Source organism: Natator depressus, chromosome 4 (genome assembly GCF_965152275.1).
Source record: "Natator depressus isolate rNatDep1 chromosome 4, rNatDep2.hap1, whole genome shotgun sequence".
Lineage (NCBI taxonomy): Eukaryota > Metazoa > Chordata > Testudines > Cheloniidae > Natator > Natator depressus.
In genome coordinates this window covers 141,133,406-141,156,793 of record NC_134237.1, presented here as the reverse complement: position 1 = coordinate 141,156,793, position 23,388 = coordinate 141,133,406, and the positions used below count along the sequence as shown (strand labels likewise).

General features: G+C 52.8%; 1 protein-coding gene across 1 annotated transcript in view; it reads right to left on the bottom strand.

Annotated features, from left to right (window-relative positions):
• LOC141986946 (dedicator of cytokinesis protein 2-like) overlaps positions 1 to 23,388 on the bottom strand; it is a 334,430-nt gene that overhangs the window by 73,103 nt on the left and 237,939 nt on the right. Inside the window, exons 29-30 of the mRNA XM_074952036.1 lie at positions 4,170 to 4,268; positions 1,156 to 1,250 (exon numbers count right to left, since the gene is read on the bottom strand). Coding sequence (XP_074808137.1) covers positions 1,156 to 1,250; positions 4,170 to 4,268 — 194 coding nt within the window. The remainder of the gene's footprint in view (positions 1 to 1,155; positions 1,251 to 4,169; positions 4,269 to 23,388) is intronic.

Here is a 23,388-nt window from a genome sequence, read left to right as displayed (position 1 = left end):
CATCTCAGGGGGTTGGGGTGAGGGAGGGGCTGAGGGCTCTGGGGTGGGGCCAGAAATTAGGTGTTTGGGTGTAGGAGGGGGCTCCGGGCCGGGAGGCGGAGCTGAGGGGTTCGGAGGACGGGGGCGGGGGCTCCGGGCCGGGAGGCGGAGCTGAGGGGTTCGGAGGACGGGAGGGGGCTCCGGGCTGCTGCAGGGGGTTGGTGTGTGGGAGGGGGTACAGACTCTGGGCTGGGATTGTGGATTCCAGGGTGGGGCCAGAAATGAAGGATTCAGGGTGTGGGAGGGAGCTCCGGGCAGGGACAGGGCGTTGGGGTGGGGGGGAGGGCTCTGGCTGGGCGTGTGGGCTCTGGGGTGGGGCCCCAGGACTCCCACCCCCAGCAAACAGAGCAGGAGCAAAATGTAATAGCCTATCCTCAACCAACTCCCACCTAACACTCCAGGGCCCCCCCAACCCACCCCCCTGTTAAATGTCTCTATGGCCATGGCCCCCCCCAGCCCACCCCCTTGTTAAATGCCCCCTTGGCTATGGCCCCCCCAACCCACCCCCCTCTTAAACATTCCTGTGGCCCCAGCCCCCCTAACTCACCCCCCATTAAATGCCCCCATGGTCCCGGCCCCCTAACTTGTCCCTCGTTAAATGCCTCTGCGGTGATGGTCCCCCCAACCTGCCCTCCCATTAGATGCCCCCATGGCCACAGCCCCCCCCACACCCCATAGGCCTAGGTTACCAAGCTTTCACCCCAGAGACACACGACGCCTCTTCTGTGTAAGGCGTGTCACTGAGCTGCCCCTCTGGCACGGCACCGCGCAGGGGCTGGACAGAACAATGCCGATAACGTGCCACGACACCCCCAGCCCAGCTCCTGGCTAAACACCCCCCTGGTGCCCCCACCTCCCGCAAACACCCCCTAGCCATCAGTGCTTCCCTGTCCCACACAGCCCCCAGCACCTCCCCAACCGGCCACCCAGCTCCTTCGCCTTTCCACCCCTGCTGAGCTGGAGCTTCCGGGATCCCCCTGGCCTGGCTGCCAGGGCATGTGCCCTGTGGGTGCTTGTGGGAGAGGAGCCCCGCAGCCCCTCAGTCTCTGGACAGGCAGGTCCAGTCTCCGCACGTTCCTTCCCACCAGCCCAGCCTTGCGGCTGGGCCCTGCTCACCGGTTCTGCACCATGTTCATCACCATCCAGTCGGAGGGATACACAGTCTTGCCAATCAGATCCTTGAACAGGATGAAGGTCTCCATGAGAAAGTCCTGCCAAGCAAGGAGGCCCTGTTAGGACCCAGGATGCTGCCAGTTGCCTGCAGGCCCTGGGGGCGCCCAGGGGTGAGGGTGCCCAGCCCGGGCAGGGCAAGCTGGCTGAGGAAAGAGGTGAGGCTGACAGCGGGGGAAGCAGTGAGAGGATGGGGCACCCGGCAGGTGAGGGAAGGTTTGCCCATCTCTTCAGGGCTCTCATAGGGCCCCAAGAGCAAAGTATCTCCTCCCTGGCCTGGGAGCAGGCTGTGCCAGTTCCTCCGCCATGCACCAGCCTGTCTCTAACTGGCGTCGCCACCACGGCCTCTGGCCTGAAGCTGCAGCTGAGTCTGGCGGCACTGGCTCCTGGCTCCCTCCCAGGGCCACAGTGCGAGCCCAAGGGCAGGAGACTGGCCCAGGCCCAGGGGACACTGGCCCTCCTCACCCGCTGTCCGGGGGCAGGGGCGCAAACATGCCTCCTGGCTTTGAGGCTGCTAGGCAGTGAGCTCAGCTCAGCCCTCCCTTGCCACGACCCTCCCCAGCCAACAGCAGGGGATCAAACTAGCTGCCCCTTGGCAGGGCACAACAAGGGGTGGGGTGGACAGGACACAGTTTCCCCCACCCTCACACACTGGGTAAAAACTTGTCCCCAGTTGGTCCCTCGGAGCCAGCACGGAGTGAGTGGGCAGGTCTCTTCCCTCTGCCCACGGAGAAGAGGAAAAGCAGCAGAGGCAGTCGGGCTGGGGGGTGCCAAGGACACAGAGCTGGCGGTGGGGGCGCCGTGGGGGAGAGCGTTCTGAGGAGCTGGGGGGCACCATGGGGGGTGTCGAGGCCCTGGCTCTGGGGTGCAATGGGGGAGGGGGTGCCGAGGAGCTGGCAGTGGGAATCCCGTTGGGGGAGGGGGACGCTGAGGTGCTGGCTCACAGGTGCCATGGGGGAGGGGGCGCTGGGGCGCCGGCTCTGGAGTGCCACGGGGGGGATGCCGAGGTGCTGGCTGGCGGGTGCCATGGGGAAGGGGGCACCAAGGAGCTCGCAGTGGGGGTGCCGTTGGGGGTGGGGGACGCTGAGGTGCTGGCTGTGGGGTGCCATGGGGGGGGTGCCGAGGAGCTGGCATTGGGGATCCCCTTGGGGAGGGGGGACGCTGAGGTGCTGGCTCACAGGTGCCACGGGGGAGGGGTCACCGAGGCGCTCGCAGTGGGGTGCCATGTCGGGGGGGGACCGAGGTGCTCGCAGTGGGGGTGCCTTTGGCGGAGGGGGACGCTGAGGTGCTGGCTGTGGGGTGCCGTGGGGGAGGGGGCGCCGAGGCGCTGGCTGTGGGGTGCCGAGGGGGTGGGGGCGCCAAGGAGCTGGCTGTGGGGTGCCGTGGGGGAGGGGGTGCTGAGGAGCTGGCAATGGGGGTGCCGTGGGGGAGGGGGTGCCGAGGCGCTGGCTGTGGGGTGCCGTGGGGGAGGGGGCACTGAGGAGCTGGCAATGGGGGTGCTGTGGGGGAGGGGGCGCCGAGGTGCTGGCTGTGGGGGTGCCGTGGGGGAGGGGGCGCCGAGGCGCTGGCAATGGGGGTGCCGTGGGGGAGGGGGCGCCGAGGTGCTGGCTGTGGGGTGCCGTGGGGGAGGGGGCGCCGAGGCGCTGGCAATGGGGGTGCCGTGGGGGAGGGGGCGCCGAGGTGCTGGCTGTGGGGTGCCGTGGGGGAGGGGGCGCCGAGGCGCTGGCAATGGGGGTGCCGTGGGGGAGGGGGTGCCGAGGATCTCGCAGTGGGGGTGCCGTGGGGGAGGGGGCGCTGAGGAGCTGGCAATGGGGGTGCCGTGGGGGAGGGGACACTGAGGAGCTGGCAATAGGGGTGCCGTGGGGGAGGGAGCGCCGAGGTGCTGGCTGTGGGGTGCCGTGGGGGAGGGGGCGCCGAGGAGCTGGCAATGGGGGTGCCGTGGGGGAGGGGGCGCTGAGGTGCTGGCTGTGGGGTGCCGTGGGGGAGGGGGCGCTGAGGAGCTGGCAATGGGGGTGCCGTGGGGGAGGGGGTGCCGAGGATCTCGCAGTGGGGGTGCCGTGGGGGAGGGGGCGCTGAGGAGCTGGCAATGGGGGTGCCGTGGGGGAGGGGGTGCCGAGGCGCTGGCTGTGGGGTGCCGTGGGGGAGGGGGCGCCGTGGTAGCCTGGGGAACAGCACTGCCACTGCCAGGCCTCTTACGACCGCGCAGCCTGCAGAGCCCCGACCAGGACCCCGAACTCCGCCACTGTCTCCTAGCAATGTCTGGGGGGGGCTGGCTCGATCCAGGCGTCTGGCTGGAGCGAGGACCCAGCACGGCTGCTTGGGGGCGCTAGCGAGGGGGGAGGCGAGCACAGAAAAGTACCATCCACCAGGCCCATGCACCGCCCCCACTGACCCACCTGACACCAGCCTCTAAGCGCCCACCCCCGCCCCCGGGTGTCTGTCCCAGTCTCCTCCCTTCGATCCCCCTCCCGGCCCGGCTCTGCAGCCCCTAACCCCATTCCATCCCCTCTGCCAGTTTCATCACTTTGCCATCGGCTGCAGAGCTGCTCCTGGAGCTAAATCCCGAGCCGATGCCAGCCGGTGATGCTCTGGGAGCCGCTGGACTTCGTCCCCCGTGGGCCCTACGTGGCACCCTCCCATAGAGGCACCAAGGTGAGGCATCACTGCCAGTGAGCCAGGCCAGCACCTCTCCCTGCAGCCTGGCTTGGGGGCGGCCTGCCAGCTGGGCACTGCCCATCTGGGTGTGGGAGACCCCTGCCCGCAGCCCATGGGAAGGGACTGGCCTGGGCCACGCAGAAGGGATGCAGAGCAGCTAGGGAGTGTCTGGGACGGGATGGGGGCAGGGGCTGTCCGGCCCGGGGGCGGGGGAGCGGCTGCTACGTCAGTACCACAGCGAGCGACAGCCCCCTGGGAGCTGCCGGGCCAAGCCCTGGAGAGCACAGGCTGAGCGGGCGACTCACCACCAAGTCGGGCCGGGCAGGGAAGGCCTGGATGTAGGAGCTGTAATGGGCCTCATCCATCTGGTTCAGGATGGCTGCCATGCAGGCCACGTAGTGACTCTGAGGAGAGACAGCCCCGGGGAGTCAACAGGACAGACGCTGACCCAAGCCTTGCAGTGCAGTGAACCGAGCGATTGCTCGCTGGGATCCCCCAGCCTGACCCCCGGCCTCCGCCCGCCCATAGAATCACAGGACTGGAAAGGACCTCAAGAGGTCATCTAGTCCAGTCTCCTGCACTCATGGCAGGACTAAGTATCATCTAGACCATCCCTGACAGGTGTTTGTCCAACCTGCTCTGAAAACTCCTCAGTGATGGAGACTCCACAACCTCCCTGGGCAATTTATTCCAGTGCTTAACCACCCTGACAGTTAGGAAGTTTTTCCTAATGTCCAACCTAAACCTCCTTTGCTGCAATTTAAGCCCATTGCTTCTTGTCCTATTCTCAGAGGTTAAGAACAATTTTTCTCTCTCCTCCTTGTAACAACCTTTTACACACTTGAAAACTGTTATGTCCCCTCTCAGTCTTCTCTTCTCCAGACAAAACAAATCCAATTTTTTCAATCTTCCCTCAAAGGTCATGTTCTCCAGACCTTTACTCATTTTTGTCGCTCTTCTCTGGATTATCTCCAGTTTGTCCACATCTTTCCTGAAATGTGGCACCCAGAACTGGACACAATACTCCAGTTAAGGCCTAATCAGCGTGGAGTAGAGCAGAAGAATTACTTCTCGTGTCTTGCTTACAACATGCATGCTAATACATCCCGGAATGATGTTTGGTTTTTTTGCAACAGCGTTACACTGTTGACTCATATTTAGCTTGTGATCCACTGTGACCCCCAGATCCCTTTCCGCAGCACTCTTTCCTAGGCAGTCATTTCCTGGGCTGTCGATTAATCGCAATTAACTCACATGATTAACTCAAAAAAATTAATCACGATTAATCGCACTGTTAAACAATAGAATAAAAATTTAAATTTATTAAATATTTTTGATGTTTTCTACATTTTCAAATATATTGATTTCTATTACAACACAGAATACAAAGTGTACAGAGCTCACTTGATATTATTGTTTTTGATTACAAATATTTGCACTTTAAAAATGATAAACAAAAGAAATAGTATTTTTCAATTCACCTCATACAAGTACTGTGGTGCAATCTCTTTACCGTGAAAGTGTAACTTACAAATGTAGATATTTATTACATAACTGCACTCAAAAATAAAACAATGTAAAACTTTAGAGCCTACAAGTCCACTCAGTCCTACTTCTTGGTCAGCTAATCGCTAAGACAAATAAGTTTCTTTACATTTACGGGAGATAATGCTGCTGCCTGCTTCTTATTTACAATGTCACCTGAAAGTGAGAACAGGCATTCATGTGGTACTTTTGTAGCTGGCATTGCAAGGTATTTACGTGCCAGATATGCTAAACATTTGTTTGCCCCTTCATGCTTCAGCCACCCTTCCAGGGGACATGCTTCCATGCTGATGATGCTCGTAATGCATTCATTAAATTTGTGACTGAACTCCTTGGGGGAGAATTGTACGTCTCCTGTTCTGTTTTACCCACATTCTGCCCTATATTTCATGTCAGAGCAGCCTCAGATGATGACCCAGCACATGTTCATTTTAAGAACACTGTCACAGCAGATTTGACAAAACTCAAAGAAGGTCCCAATGTGAGATTTCTAAAAATAGCTACAGCATTTGACCTAAGGTTTAAGAATCCGAAGCGCTTGTGACATTATTGACACAAACTGGGACAGTATAGATTATTGTTGCAACCAAGGTACTATACAGGCACCAAATCTTGTATAAAGGGGGTCAAATAAGGTGTCTAAGACAAGGTTATGGTTGGCTGGTTATGATTATGCTATCTGTATGCATGTATCATTTTGTATGTAAAGTTATAAGTATTGGCTCTATACTGTCTGTATTTCAAACTTGTGCTATGCTTCTGGGTGACACCCCAGACAATTTGGCATAAGCTCTACCTAGCCTGCTTGATGGCCCATCAAGGACCATCAGCTATACAACTGACCCACTGAGAGAAGGCAGATACACCTTGTGACTCAGCAAGGTATGCAGGGACATGCCTATGGACAGAACTCTAAGGTTTTTCCATGCCATGTGCTGGAGAGTTTGTCTTTGAAACAAAAAAGCAGAGGCCACATGGCAAGAGACTATAAAAGGCTGCTGCATCTCCTGCATCTTGTCTTCAATCCTGCTTCTTACCTCTGGAGGAACCTTGCTACAAACTGAAGCTCTGAACAAAGGACGGAATGACCCATCCCAGCTGTGGATGTTCTCCAGAGACTTGATTTGAACCTGCAGTTTATTCCATCACTGCTACAAGCCTGAACCAAGCACTTTGCCATTACTGTATGCAATTGATTCCATTTAACCAATTTTAGCTCTCAACTATATTTCTTTCTTTTATGAATAAACCTTTAGATTTTAGACTCAAAAAGATTGGCAACAGCGTGATTTGTGGGTAAGATCTGACTTGTATATTTACCTGGCTCTGGGGCTTGGTCCTTTAGGATCAAGAGAACCTTTTTCCTTTTACTGGGGTATTGGTTTTCATAACCATCTGTCCCCATAACGAGTGGCACTGGTGGGGATACTGGGAAACTGGAGTGTCTAAGGAAATTGCTTGTATGACTTATGGTTAGCCAGTGGGGTAAAACCAAAGTCCTCTCTGGCTGGCTGGGTTGGTGTGCCTTAGAAGTGGAGAAACCCCAGCCTTGGGCTGTAACTGCCCTGCTCTATGCAATTTGTCCTGAATTGATACTGTCAGTTGTGTCCCACCAGAGGCAGCATCGTCACAGTGCCGTCCAAAATCTGAGAGGGACGAGATGTGGAGCATGCTTTCAGAAGTCTTAAAAGAGCAACATTCCGATGGGGAAACTACAGAACCCGAACCACCAAAAATAAAATCAATCTTCTGCTGGCATCTGACACAGATGATGAAAATGAACATGCGCCAGTCTGCTTTGCTTTGGATCGTTATAGAGCGGAACCCATCATCAGCATGGACGCATGTCCTCTGGAATGGTGGTTGAAGTATGAAGGCACATATGAATCTTTAGCGGATCTGGCACATAAATATCTTGCGATACCGGCTACAACAGTGCCATGCAAACACCTGTTCTCACTTTCAGGTGACACTGTAAACAAGAAGCAGGCAGCATTATCTCCTGCAAATTGTAACCAAACTTGTTTGTCTGACCGATGGGCTGAAGTAGGACTGAGTGGACTTGTAGGTTTTACATTGTTTTATTTTTGAATGCAGTTATTTTTTGTACATAATTCTACATTTGTAAGTTCAACTTTCATGATAAAGAGATTGCACTACAGTACTTGTATTAGGTGAATTGTAAAATACTATTTCTTTTGTTTTTTACAGTGCAAATATTTGTAATTAAAAATACATATAAAGTGAGCATACATACATATACATACATATACACTTTGTATTCTGTGTTGTAATTGAAAACAAAACATTTGAAAATGTAGAAAACATCCAAAACTATTTAAATAAATGGTATACTATTATAGTTTAACAACACGATTAATTGAAATTAATTTGTTTAATCGCTTGATAGCCCTAGTCATTTCCCATTTTGTATGCGTGCAACTGATGGTTCCTTCCTAAGTGCAGTGCTTTGCATTTGTCCTTACTGAATTTCATCCTATTTACTTCAGATCATTTCTCCAGTTTGTCAAGATTGTTTTGAATTCTAATCCTAACCTTCAAAGCACTTGCAATCGCTCCCAGCTTGGTATCATCCACAAACTTTATAAGCGTACTCTTTATGCCATTATCAAAATCATTGATGAAGATGTTGAACAGAACCAGGCCCAGAAATGATCCCTGCGGGACCCCACTCATTAGGCCCTTCCAGCATGACTGCGAACCACTGATAACTACTCTCTGGGAACGGTTTTCCAACCAGTTTTGCACCCACCTTATAGTAGCTCCATCTAGGTTGCATTTCCCTAGTTTGTTTATGAGAAGGTCATGTGAGAAAGTATCAAAAACTTTACTAAAGTCAAGATATACCACCTCTACCGCTTCCCCCCATCCACAAGGCTTGTTACCCTGTCAAAGAAAGCTATCAGGTTGGTTTGACGCAATTTGTTTTTGACAAATGCATTCTGACTGTTACTTATCACCTTATCTTCCAGATGATTGCAAACTGCTTGCTTAATTGTTTGCTCTATTATCTTTCCGGGTACAGAAGTTAAGATGACTGATCTGTAATTCCTGGGCTGTCCTTATTTCCCTTTTTAGAGATGGGCACTATATTTGCCCTTTTCCACTCTTCTGGAATCTCTCCCATCTTCCATGACTTCTCAAAGATAATCGCTGATGGCTCAGATATCTCCTCAGTCAGCTCCTTGAGTATTCTAGGGTGCATTTCATCAGGCCCTGGTGACCTGAAGACCTCTAACTTGTCTAAGTAATTTTGAACTTGTTCTTTCCCTATCTGAGCCTCTTCTGAGCCTACCTCATTTTCACTGGCAGTCACCACATTAGACGTCCAATCACCACCAACCTGCTTGGTAAAAACCGAAGCAAACAAGTCATTAAGCACCTCCACCATTTCCACACTTTCTGTTACTATTTTTTCCCCCTCATGAGTAACAGACCTACCCTGTCCTTGGTCTTCCTTTTGCTTCTAATGTAGTTGTAGAATGTCTTCTTGTTACCCTTTTGTGTCTCAAGATAGTTTGATCTGGTTTCATCCCATGTTCCCCTCGGCACCCCGATCGGCCCCCAGCCCAGCTGATGCATGCCCCAGCCCAGCCCATGCACCCCCCCAGCAACCCTGCTGACCCCCAGCCCGCACCCCCCCAGCTCATGCACCCCCTAGCCCAACCCAGCCCATGCACCCCCCAGCCGAGCCTAGCCTCACCCCACCCACATCCCCCCCAGCACCCCTGCCATCCCCCAGCCCAGCCCATGCACCCCTTAGCATCCCTGCCTGCCCCCAGCCCAGCCTGTGCTCCCATTCAGAGTCCCTAGCTAGACCTTTCCCAGCCACTTGTCTGAAGCCCAGGCTGCAGGAGCTCTCAGGGGAGCACAGTGGGTCTCAACTCTTGCCAGATGATACCAGGCCCAGCCTGTCCCAGTCTCTTCCTCCTCCTCCACAAGAGATAACCCCAGCCCCATTGACACAGCACAACGCAGCATGACTCACCAAGTACCCCTGCAGCTGGCCCTGGTGACACAGAGGCGCAGGTGGCTGGGCTGAGGGCTATGGGGGCCCGGAGATGTGGGGCACGTGGCCCCAGTGCCAGCTTCTCCTGCCTCAGTCTTTGAATGCTGCCTCTCCCGCCCTCAGGCCTGGCAGCACCTCAGCATCACAGCCCCGCCCGCCCAGTAATGAAATGAAAGAGCGAATCCCATAGGACAAGGCCTGGGCCACCCAGCTCCTGCTCCATGCACTGCCTGGCTGTCTGCAGAAGGTGCAGCGCATCAGAAGGGATGCATAGGCAGCCGTGCAGCAGGCAGGGCAGAGGCAGAGTTGTAGGTGGGGAAGGAGTTCCCTCCCGGGCCCAGTCACACGTCTCTGCACAAACACCAGCCGTGGCTCCTGGGGCTCGGCTCCTGGGACAAGCACCAAGTGCTAATCTCTTGTTAGCTAGCCCAGGATCTCTAGCAGGCTCACACAGACTCCCTGGACCAGCCCAGCATGCAGCCCTCCCCACGCCTTGCTAGGCACCACCGACTCTCCAGGACGGTGAACAGTGAGGTGGCAACATTTGCAGATGATACAAAACTACTCAAGACAGTTAAGTCCAAAGCTGACTGTGAAGAGCTACAAAGTCTCACAAAACTGGGTGGCTGGGCAACAAAATGGCAGATGAAATTCAATGTTGATAAATGCAAAATGATGCACATTGGAAAACACTGGGGAGAGGGATTGGCCTGCTAAACCCAGGGTTGTGAGTTCAATCCTTGAGGGAGCCATTTAAGGATCTGGGGCAAAAACTGGGGATTGGTCCTGCTTTGAGCAGGTGGTTGGACTAGATGACCTCCTGAGGTCCCTTCCAACCCTGATATTCTATGATTCTTTACATATACAGTGATGGGGTCTAAATTAGCTGTTACCACTCAAGAAAGAGATCTTGGAGTCATTGTGGATAGTTCTCTGAAAACATCCATTCAGTGTGCAGCGGCAGTCAAAAAAGCAAACAGAATCTTGGGAATCATTAAGAAAGGGATCGATAATAAGACAGAAAATATCATATAAATCCATGGTACGCCCACACCTTGAATACTGCCTGCAGATGTGGTCGTCCCACCTCAAAAAAGATATATTGGAATTGGAAAAGGTTCAGAAAAGGGCAACAAAAATTATTAGGGGTATGGAACAGCTTCCGTATGAGGAGAGATTAATAAGACTGGGACTTTTCAGCTTGGAAAAGAGACATCTAAGGGGGGATATGATTGAGGGTCTATATAATCATGACTAGTGTGGAGAAAGTAGATAAGGAAGTGTTATTTACTCTCCCCCATAACACAAGCACTAGGGGGCAGCAAATGAAATGAATAGGCAGCAGGTGTGAAACACACAAAAGGAAGTATTTCTTACCACAACACACAGTCACCCTGTGGAACTCTTTGCCAGAGGATGTGTGTGTGCCAAGACTATAACAGGGTTCAAAAAAGAATTAGATAAGTTCATGGAGGACCGGTCCAACAATGACTATTAGCCAGGATGGGCAGGAATGGTGACCCTAGCCTCTGTTTGCCAGCTGGGAATGGGCGACTGGGGATGCATCACTTGATGACTCCCTGTTCTGTTCACTCCCTCTGGGGCCCCTGGCATTGGCCACTGTCAGCAGAGAGGACACTGGGCTGGACGGACCCTTCGTCTGACCCAGTCTGGCCACTCTCAGGTTCTGCGCAGAGTAGCAGGGAGAAAAGAGGGGGAAGGAGAAGTGGCTCTACTCAGGCCCAGACTGGGTCCCAGTCGTAGCAGCCGTACTAGAGAACATGCCCCAGTGAAGGAGGGGACTGAGACAGCTTCCTGGGGCTGCTCACTGTTGGAGGTTTTAAAGATTTTAAAGAATCCTTATTGAGGTTACAGGGACAAACCATCCCGATGTGTAGAAAGAATAGTAAATATGGCAGGCGACCAGCTTGGCTTCACAGTGAAATCTTTGCTGATCTTAAATACAAAAAAGAAGCTTACAAGAAGTGGAAGATGGGACAAATGACCAGGGAAGAGTATAAAAATATTGCTCGGGCATGCAGGAGTGAAATCAGGAAAGCCAAATCACACCTGGAGTTGCAGCTAGCAAGAGATGTTAAGAGTAACAAGAAGGGTTTCTTCAGGCATATTAGCAACAAGAAGAAAGTCAAGGAAAGTGTGGGCCCCTTACTGAATGAGGGAGGCAACCTAGTGACAGAGGATGTGGAAAAAGCTAATGTACTCAATGCTTTTTTTGCCTCTGTCTTCACGAACAAGGTCAGCTCCCAGACTACTGCACTGGGCAGCACAGCATGGGGAGGAGGTGACCAGCCCTCTGTGGAGAAAGAAGGTTCGGGACTATTTAGAAAAGCTGGACGAGCACAAGTCCATGGGACCGGATGCGTTGCATCCGAGAGTGCTAAAGGAGTTGGCGGATGTGATTGCAGAGCCATTGGCCATTATCTTTGAAAACTCATGGTGATCGGGGGAAGTCCCGGACAACTGGAGAAAGGCTAATGTAGTGCCCATCTTTAAAAAAGTGAAGAAGGAACTACAGGCCAGTCAGCCTCACCTCAGTCCCTGGAAAAATCATGGAGCAGGTCCTCAAGGAATCAATTCTGAAGCACTTAGAGGAGAGGAAAGTGATCAGGAACAGTCAGCATGGATTCACCAAGGGCAAGTCATGCCTGACTAATCTAATTGCCTTCTATGACGAGATAACTGGCTCTGTGGATGAAGGGAAAGCAGTGGACGTGTTGTTCCTTGACTTTAGCAAAGCTTTTGACACAGTCTCCCACAGTATTCTTGCCGGCAAGTTAAAGAAGTATGGGCTGGATGAATGGACTATAAGGTGGATAGAAAGCTGGCTAGATTGTCAGGCTCAATGGGTAGTGATCAATGGCTCCATGTCTAGTTGGCAGCCGGTATCAAGTGGAGTGCCCCAAGGGTCGGTCCTGGGGCCGGTTTTGTTCAATATCTTCATAAATGATCTGGACGATGGGGTGGATTGCACCCTCAGCAAGTTTGCAGATGACACTAAACTGGGAGGAGTGGTAGATACGCTGGAGGGTAGGGATAGGATAGAGAGGGACCTGGACAAATTGGAGGATTGGGCCAAAAGAAATCTGATGAGGTTCAGCAAGGACAAGTGCAGAGTCCTGCACTTAGGACGGAAGAACCCAATGCACCGCTACAGACTAGGGACCGAATGGCTAGGCAGCAGTTCTGCAGAAAAGGACGTAGGGGTTACAGTGGACGAGAAGCTGGATATGAGTCAACAGTGTGCCCTTGTTGCCAAGAAGGCCAATGGCATTTTGGGATGTATAAGTTGGGGCATTGCCAGCAGATCGAGGGACGTGATCATTCTCCTCTATTCGACACTGGTGAGGCCTCATCTGCAGTACTGTGTCCAGTTTTGGGCCCCACACTACAAGAAGGATGTGGAAAAATTGGAAAGAGTCCAGCGGAGGGCAACAAAAATGATTAGGGGACTGGAACACATGACTTATGAGGAGAGGCTGAGGGAACTGGGATTGTTTAGTCTGCGGAAGAGAAGAATGAGGGGGAATTTGATAGCTGCTTTCAACTACCTGAAAGGGGGTTCCAAAGAGGATGGATCTAGACTGTTCTCAGTGGTAGCTGATGACAGAACAAGGAGTAATGGTCTCAAGTTGCAGTGGGGGAGATTTAGGTTGGATATTAGGAAAAGCATTTTCACTAGGAGGGTGGTGAAACACTGGAAAGCATTTTCACTAGGGAGGTGGTGGAATCTCCTTCCATAGAAGTTTTTAAGGTCAGGCTTGACAAAGCCTTGGCTGGGATGATTTAGTTGGGGATTGGTCCTGCTTTGAGCAGGGGGTTGGACTAGATGACCTCCTGAGGTCCCTTCCAACCCTGATATTCTATGATTCTATGAGGTCCTAGCAGTACTGGGAGATCTAAGTACAGGGAGGTCCTCCCCCTGGGATCTAAAGCTGGCCACAGGGCTTGCTCCATCATCAGCAGTTTAAATTTGATCTTCCTGTTTTTTGGGGGATCTACCCTTGAAGGAAGTGAATATCTCGCACTTACTAGGGATATTGGTATCACCCAGACAGCACAGACAGTGGGAATGCCCATCGCTGACTGGAATAGCCACATTATAAGAGAGTCACCTTTAGCATCCCGGCGAGTGAAAGAAAGAAAGAACGAAAGAAAAGGGAACAGCTGATCCAACAACTACAAAAACTATATACTAACCAACTTCTGAATACTAGCAGAGAACAGGCCCAGCTGTAGGTCCCATCTCAGGCTGAAGGCTATTGAGAAGGAGCTGAGGGCAATTCACCCACGCAGCCCCATATAGCCTTGGTGCGGGTGTGGGGGACATGTGCAAGCTGGAATCTCTGATCAAAGGCACAGGGCGCAGATGAACCTGAAGTGGAGCACCCACAGGGACACTCTTGAAGAACTGCTAGTTTTTAATCCATTTAATGTGTGACATAATTAATTTTATATTGTTCTAGGTTTTTAATCAAAATGTCTTACGGTATCAAGTCAAATGCCTTACGGAAGTCTAAGTACGTTACATCACCAATATTACCTTTATCAGCCAAACTTGTAATCTCATAAAAAAAATCAAGTCAGTTTGACAGAATCTACCTTCTAAAAGCCCATGTTAATTACATTAGCCTCCCTTAGTTCTTTATTAATTGACTTCACTTGCAGCTGTGCCACTATCTTGTCTGTGACCGGTGTCAAACTGACAGGCTTATAATTTACCTGGGTCATCCCAGTTACTCTTTTTAAAAATTGCACATTAGCTTTGTCCAGTCTTCTGGAACTTCCCCAGTGTTCCAAGACTTATTGAAAATCAACATTAACAGTCCAGTGAGCTCCTCATGCACACAAGTTATCTGGACATACTGATTTTAAAATGTCTAACTTTAGTAGCTTCTGTTTAACATCCCCGAGTGATACTAATGGAATGGAAAGAGTGTTATCACCATCTGATGAGACTGCATCATCTGTTCTTCCCCAAATATTGAACGGAAATATTTATTGAACTCTTCTGCTTTTTCCACATTATTATTGATAATTCGACGATTCCCATCTAGTGGTTCATCTACAGACCAATACCACTTTTTTGTTCCTAATATATTTAAAAAACTCCTTCTTATTGTCCTTAACTCTGCTGGCCATAAAGTTCGCCTTGTGTCCTTTGCCTTCCCTTATCAATTGATACAATATCTAACTTCTGATTAATATTCACTACTATCAACTTCCCCTTTTTATCTATTTAATCAATCATCTATCTACCTAAACTGCCTTCTCTTCCCCTCTAATCCAGGTTGTTTTTTTAAGCAGCACAGCCTTCTTCCTCAATTGTGGGGCTGTGGGTTTTTGGGCATCTAGTAAGATGTTCTTAAACTAGTCCCAATTATCATTCACATTTTTCAGATTAAATTCTTCCTCCCAGCTGATCTGGCTCATAATTGTTTTCAGCTTTGTGAAACTGGCCCTATTAAAGCACCAAGTACATCTATTACTGGTCTAGACTTTATTCTGGTTGGACATTATAAATGGGATCAAGTCATGAGCACTTGTACCTTAGTTACCATTAATTTTTGGTTCTGCAATCAATTCTTTATCTGCTAGAACAAGGTCTAATAACGAATTCCCCCACATTGGCTGCAACACTTTTTGAGTTAGGAAACGTCATCTACAATGCTTAAAAATTCCAAGGATGTTTTCGTCCTCCAGCATAAGACCCTCAGGATCACAGTATTTCTGTTGCCTATACATTATAGACAGGTGCGTAAGGAGGCCATCATCCTGGTGCCTAGTGTGATTTGGTGGTCGGTAGCAGACACTAACTAGTACCCCAGTACCCCTAGTAACTATTGATAAATGTAGGCCTCAGTTTGTGGTTTGAGATTTTGTTTTGTATTGTAATCATTTGTTTCCACCACTCTCGCATGTCTAGTTGAATCTCTATTCGTTCTTAAATAACGCTGCTGTTATTTTATTACAAGTGCTCACAAATGCTGTGGGATTTACAGGAGCGACGACTGAAGGTAAAACTGGGAAACTGGGGCATGCTGCTCCCCTTTGGGGCAGAGGAGCTGGGATTCCTGTGAGCAGCCAGTGTCAGGGGCTGGATATCACAGGGGAAGGCTTCAAAGTGAGTCAGGGACTGGGGTGCACCTGCACTGCGAAGTCAGGGCTAATCTACCCCAGAGGACAGTGCTTGAGTGGCTCACAGGCTGGTAGTGTTAGGGATCTGACACCCAGCCACCCTGGGCAAGGTCCCTGGCACTCTATACCTCAAAGTAACTCCCTGGAACCCCCATAGTCCCCACTGCAATAGGATTATGATGTTTTGTACAAAGGGTGCCTTGTGAGGTATCATTTGGTAAGTCTGGATCGGCTGAACACTAATAACCTGGTGGCTAGTATGTGCTCTCATGGTATGTGAAGTTATGAAGTATTGCTGTATGTGTTACAGTTACAACAAGGGAACATAAGAATGGCCACACTGGGTCAGACCAATGGTCCATCTTGCCCAGTGTCCTGTCTCCGCAGTGGCCAATGCCGGGTGCCCCAGAGGGAACATAATCATCAAGTGATCCATCTCGAAGGCAGCACATACACAATGGAGACTGCTTGACCATAGGGACTGCCTGACCCCCACGTCACAGCAGGATCTTTCTAGCAGCTGGAAGAAGGTATAAAAAGAGAGACAGTGGCATCATTTGGCCTCTCTCTTCCCCTCGCTCCCTGCCATCTCAGCACCTGGAGGGACACATGGAAGATAAAGACTTAGAACTGGGGAGTTTGGTCTCAGGCTGGAAAAGGGTCCACTCTGTGTATTGAGGATCTGTAACTTGCTTGTACCAGCTGTCAAGGTGAGAAAAACTGTTTGATTCAACTCTTGCTTAGACTAAAAGTTTTGAATTTAGAATGCGTGTTTCTATTTTTATTTCTCAAGGTAACTAACTTGGACTTTGTGCCTACCACTTACAATCTCTCTTTCTGTCGTTAATAAACTTATTTTAATGCTCTATCCTTACCAGTGAGTTTGTCTAAAGTGCTTGGGGAATCTGCTTAGATTACAAAGACTGGTGCATGTCCACTTTCCTTTGACGTAGTGGCGAACTAGGTAATGAACTTACATAGGCCAGGCTTCTGACCAGTGCAGTTCTGGGGTGCAAGGCTGGGCAGCTGGGAGAATTGGCTGGAGCCTCCTTGCTGATGGTCCATGAGTAAGGCTGAGAGTCTGTCATGGAGGTCACAGATTCCGTAACTTTCCGTGACCTCCGTAACTTCTGCAGCAACCGGTGTGGCTGGCTCCGGGGCTGCCCGAACAGCTCAGGCAGCCCCTGGGCCAGCTGCGCCGGCTGCTGCTGGGGCAGTCTGAGGCCACTGTCCCCCCTGCCCCAACACACACACAGAGCAGTAGTTTGGGTGTGTGAGGGAGCTCAGGGCTGGAGCAGGGGGTTGGGGTGGTGCTTACCTCATGGAGGGGTGGGGGGGGAGGGGCTTGAAGCAGCCGGAATGGCCTGCAGCTCCTAGGCAGAGGGGGCAGGGGGCTCTGCATGCTGCCCCTGTCTGCTCGCCCCTGCAGCTCCCACTGGCTGCAGTTTCTGGCCAATGGGAGCTGCGAAGCCAGTGCTCATGGAAGGGCAGCGTGCAGAGCCCCCGGCCTTCCCTCTCCCTAGGAGCTGCAGAGACATGCCGGCTGCTTCCAGGGAGCCACACGGAGTCGGGCAGGGAGCCTACCAGCCCAGCCAACCTGCGCCCCAGCATCAGAGGGGGTCCCGGGCCACACGCTACCGCCTGCCCCCCCCCAACACCAGAGGGGGTCCCAGGATGCCCCCCGCAGCACCCCCGGCCCAAGTGTTAGTTAGGGGTATATAGTACAAGTCATAGACAGGCCACAGGCCGTGAATTTTTGTTTACTGTCTGTGACCTGTCCATTACTTTTACTAAAAATACCCATGACTAAAACGTAGCCTTATCAATGAGTGGCTGGGAAATCATCCAGGTACCTCAGCTGGGTGTGTCCCTGCCTGTGGCTGGCTGTGTAAGTGCAGGGCCTGGCAGAGGTCTGTAGCTTGACGCAGCATCACAGTGTGAGAGACAGCCCAGGCTGGTGGGTTTGGAGGGCTCAGCAGTTCCACAGCCCAGGTTTCACCCTGGGGACCCCGTCACCGCTACCCCTCGCTAGAGGCAGTGGGGAACAAGGTGACCCACAATCCTGGGTACCCCAAGAACTGTCTCAAGCCCCAGGCAGCAGCCCCATGCTCCGAGGTGTAGCGTTGGCGCTTATGGCACTGGATGGCTTGGGACATGGCTAATGTGCTACAGAACCTTTCCCCTGTAGGACACCAGTTCAAACAGAGGGCTTCGCTCACCACGGATGTCAGGCCAACACCACCACAGTGTTAAATATGCACAGCTTTTTAGAGCCAAGGTTTATGGTTAGCTCAGCAAGTAATTTACATTAAAACCACACCCACAGCTGAACTAGCAATGGGAGCTGGGCAGAGTGTGACCCCTGGAAAGCCCAGCTGACTGTACCCAGAGGATGATCCTCAGGAGACCCCATGCAACTCTTGGGTTTCCTTGGAGGTGCACACGAGGGAGTGCTTGAGAGAAAGTCACCTTCCCTGCTGCTGGCACAGAGCAGCCCATCCATGGCCAAACTCCACTTTCCTCCTCCCTCCTTCCCAATGGCAGAGCAGGACAGGGAGCTGCCACAGTCACACCAGAGAGCATAGCAGATCTGAGCTCCCCATCCCATGCCCTGCTCCACACGATCTCCTTAGACAACAGAACTAGATGCCACAGTGCCAGTGATGGGTACCAAGGGACGCTGGACACAGAGTGAGCGCTGCCCAGTGCACCTGCCCCACAGGCGTTAAGCACATCTCACCCCAGGAATGGCTCAGCCCTCACTCACACCAGCCTAAGTTCTGGTGAACATCCCTCCCCCCCGTTGTGCACCAGACCCCAGCCCCAGCCTGCTCTCTCCCAGCCAGGAGAATGTGTCCCTGGGTTCTACACTGCTTGTCTGATGTGGGGGAATGAGGATGTGTGCCGTTCTCCCGTTCAACCTGCCCCCACCTCTGAGTGACAGCCTGGCTCCAAGGCTTTGCAGTCGTGCCCAGGCAAATCCCCCCGCGACCCTGTGAAACGCTCTAACGCATCAGCTGTGATGAGGGTCCCATTTGGTTTATTTAACTGACACTTGACAATGCCTGGAACCTGCCACCCCTGCCCAGCAAGCACTTGGCAGCCCTGTCTCCAGGGGCAGAGGCAGAGAAGCGTTCTCTGCAAGAGGCCTCTTCCACTAGGTAAAGCCACACACACACACAACAACCCAGTACAGGCAACACAGCTCCGCCGGGCAGGGGAAATGGAGCTACGTGAGGGATGGGAACAGAGTTATGGCAGTTTCTGATCCAGGGACGGGCTCACGCTGCAAAGGCTCAAAGGGAAGGTTCCCTGCCAATGAAAACTGACCCATCTGTCCTCAGACCCACTTTCACACCAACCACTATGTGCATGAACGTGCACCCCCTTTTGCCTTCAGCTATTCTTGGCTGCTGGGGCCCACTGCACCCAAGTGTGAGAACTGCCCACAATGCTGTAGGGCTTGAAGCCCCCTCCCCCTCCCACACCCTATACCCCACATTTCATCCAGCTCAATAGGGAAACACCATGAAAATGGGGCCTCGCCAGTCACCAGGAGACACTGGCCAGCAGGGGTGGAGAGGTAGCTAGGAGGCCTTTCCCATCTAAGGGACACTAGTTCCAATCTAGCCCCAGGCTGAGAGGGGGCTTGAGGATGGAATATTTCATTGCTAGGTCTAATCTAGGGGTTCTCAAACTTCACTGCACCATGACCCGCTTCTGACAACAAAAATTACTACACGACCGCGGGAGGGGGACCAAAGCCCAAGCCTGCCTGAGCCCCACTGCCCTGGACAGGGGGCCAAAGCCAAAGCCTGAGCCCCACCACCCAGGGTCGGGGGTCCAAAGCCGAAGCCCAAGGGCTTTAGCCCCAGGCAGGGCGCCTGTAACCTTTACCCTGCCACGCAGGGCTGAAGCCCTCTGGCTTTGGCTACTGCCAGTGGGGCTCAGGCTTCAACTTTGCCCCGGACCCCAGGAAGTCTAACACCAGCTGTGACGACCCCATTAAAACAGGGTCCCGAGCCACAGTTTGAGAACTGCTGGAAATCTGACCTCAGGTCAACAGTGATGGAGTAGTGCTGCTATCTGGTGGCTACTTGTGATTTTGGTGAAGTGGAGTGTGCACAGGATGACCCAGAAGGCAGGTGACACATCACAAATGGCATTAAGTGGCCCCTCATTAGCAGTCTCAGCAGAGAGAGCGGGGAGTGACTGAGTGCCGGAGACCAAGCTCCAGAAGACAGTCCCTCCAGGACACAGCTAAGGCTGGGGAGCAGCGTGCTGGGGGCTCCTTGCCCTGCCAATGAAGGGTCCTGTTCTATGGAGCAGGGTCTGTTCCACACAGCACCTTTCCCCAGTGCTCCGTTCAGTGGCTGGAACTACCGCGTAGCAGGTGCAGTGAATCCAAGGACACAGGGAGGCTTGAAAAACATGCCAAGGACCCAGAAACTGATCCAGCTAAACAGTAAATGAATAAAAATCAATCCCATTAGCATAAAAGTGAAAGAGTGAACATGACAAGCCAGGAGCTGTGTCCCCGACTGGCCCACAGCTGTGTCAGCAGCACCTGCATAAAGACACCGCAGAGCCTTGCTAGGGCAAACTGCAGAGAGAGTCCTGCATTGGCACAAGGGTCATTACCTGCCCCTCGTGATCCATATTCCTTCAGTCCTAGCAGGCACGACTTGCCTGCAGAGTTTGAAATGAATGTCTGCTGGCTGCACACAAGCTGTTGGCTCAGCCCAGGCAGCGTCCAGTCCATACCCAGGACTTTGCTTGGGAGTGCACGTGACACACAGTGTGCACGGCAAGGGGCCTTTCTGAGACAGTGAGCATGTGACATAGGGCAGACTGGAAATGTGCCACAAATGGAAACTCGCATTCTCATCTATCCTACCTGCCTGCAAGCGCAGGCGAAGGAGAGACCCGACAGTATTGTTACTAATCAGCAACTCATGGACAGGTTTCAGAGTAACAGCTGTGTTAGTCTGTATTCGCAAAAAGAAAAGGAGGACTTGTGGCACCTTAGAGACTAACCAATTTATTTGAGCATAAGCTTTCGTGAGCTACAGCTCACTTCACATGCATCCGATGAAGTGAGCTGTAGCTCACGAAAGCTCATGCTCAAATAAATTGGTTAGTCTCTAAGGTGCCACAAGTCCTCCTTTTCTTTTAACTCATGGACAGAGACTGTCTTGGCCTGTGGCTCCGAATGGAACTGCCCCAGCACAAGGAGCAGCCCACTGACCTGGGGCTCCTTGAGAAGGGAATGCCAAGTGCCATGGTGTTGCAGGCAGGGCATCCCACTCCCCTTTCCCCAGTGAGTCCAGTGCATGCAGCTTATCCCCTCTGGACGGAGCAGCCAGCAGAGCTGGGTGAGACTGGAGGTTACACGGAAAGTTGGGGCTTGGCAGGAATGTGACAGGATGGACACTTCTAAAGCAAGCTGATCTCTTCAGGGATTTGATGAGATTAGTTCAGTCACGTGAAAACAGCTGTTCTAGCAGCTGTTGGAATTAGATTCAGGTGAATTCACTGCGCTGCCTGTTACACCTTGTACCAGTGAAACTGTATTTCCATTTAGATTACGTTACTGGGAAGGGAAGCAGCCAGACCCTGCCACACATATGGATATGGTTCAGCTAGGGAATGGGGGAGCTGTGCGTGCACTGGCTATAGATCTCCCAGCAAAGCGCCAGCCCGCCCAGCAGCACAACCCACTCCCACAGCCTCGGGGGGGGGGGGGGGATTTTAGTGGTGCAAATAAAGACTTTTCATTGCAACTTTCCCTAGCACAGGGGTTCTCAAACTGGGGGTCGGGACCCCTCGGGGGTCACGAGGTTATTACATGGGGGGTCGCGAGCTGTCAGCCACCACCCCAAACCCCGCTTTGCCTCCAGCATTTATAATGGTGTTAAATATAAAAAAAGTGTTCTTAATGTATAAGGGGGGGTCGCACTCAGAGGCTTGGTATGTGAAAGGGGTCACCAGTACAAACTCTGAGAACCCCTCCCCGAGCAGGATTGCAGCAGGCAGATGAGCGCCCCGTTGTGACATGACTGGCTGGGTTACCTGTGATGTCACAACCCCACCACCCAGCAGTGAGCTGTTTGCAGCTGCCTGAAATCCAACTGCACCAGCAACAAACCAGCAACCAAGTGCAGTGATTGTGGACGTCTCCAGCCGATGGATCTTACAAGAAATAAACTTGCAGGGGGGCTCAGGGCTCCTGGTGGTGGGAAGATGCGGTTCAGGGGCATGAGGGAAATGGTCTCCTCTCCAGCCTTGACAAAGGCCACCCTGCCCCACACTCACGTCTGTTCCAAATGCTGCTGCACAGATCCATGACCTAGCTCATAGCTCTGACCCAGTTCCCCCTCCCCTGGTTCTCCCTTCAGCATCACATCGGACACAAACCCCTCATCTCCACGTCCACGGCCTGTCCCATCCCACCACCCAATCATCTCCCAGACACCACTGGGCCAACTCCGCCTTTGCCCTGCCAATGGGACAGCAGACACTGGGCACTTGCAGCAGTTCACACCTTTGCCCTTTCTGCCCGGCTGCCCTTACACGCAGGGCGAGCTCCCCTTAAGCTCTGCAAGGCCACCTCATTGGCTCCATCCAGCTCCCTCTGCCGCCAGGCCTACAATAACCCCCCAGCTTCACCGAGACCATTTCCGTCTCCCTGCCGCCTTGTGCTCTGCCATCTGTCTGTTGTACCCCTGCTCTCTCATCTCACACGTGGCCAGTGAGCTCCTGGAGCAGGGACTGTCCCCGTTACATGCTTGCACAACACCTAGTATGATGGAGCCCTGGCCTCTTGGCACTACTGTAAAACCAATAACCACAGCAATCAGGCATGTGGAGAAGAAAGAGGAGAAAGAGGGTTTTTTGGGGGAGGGGGGAAGAGAGAATGCAGAGCATGGGGAAGATGTGGCTTCGACCCACTTTTGCCATAATACCTACAAGAAACCAACCAGTGAGTGACTGCTGAGCTGGGGGGATGGCTGGAGAGTAGAGGCTGAAGCTATTAACATACCAACACACACCAAAGCAAAGGTCTGCGTGTGCTTAACGATTGGGGGTGTTGCCCTCTTAGACACAGGGCTTCCGATGGCACTGGTCATCTTGTCCTTGAGCTCTTCCAGGGGAGAAGCATTGCGCTCTGTGTCTGTGCTGCCCCCAGCAGCGGGAACTCAATCCTCCCCGGCCTCAAGGCACTGCTGTCAGACGGGTCATAATCCTAAGGGACTGGGGAGGGGGCTGAACGAGGCAGCTGGGAGTCAGGGCAGAGAAGAGAGAGTCACAGGCAGAAGCGTGGGAGGAGGGAGTGTTTCAGGCCTTGTCAAGGAATTGTCACATCTGAATCTAATACATATGGGGGCTGCAAACCACTCCGAGTAGCTGTGAGCAGGGACCTGCATGCCGCTGCCCCGGGATCCGCACATGCCAGGCTGCGCAGCGCCAAGCTCTGGATCAAACTCCCACAGCCATGGTAAGGGGCTCCCCCTGCAGGCACTGTTATGGCCCTGGCTGTGCGGCAGCCACCAACCCAGCCGGACCCAGGGCTGGATATGCCAAGTCTCCTTGGCAGGGTTATTCTGTCCAGACTTGGAGGCAGGAGGAGCCTTCACCACACACAAGAACCACCCAGCTCTGCCGCCAGCAGGGGCTCTTTTCCAAGGCCAGACCTGCGTACCCCCAACCCCCACCACAGGCCCTATCCTGCTGCAAATGTAACGTGGACAGACCCCGGTTGTCAGCGGGCAGGATTGAACCTGGGACCTCTG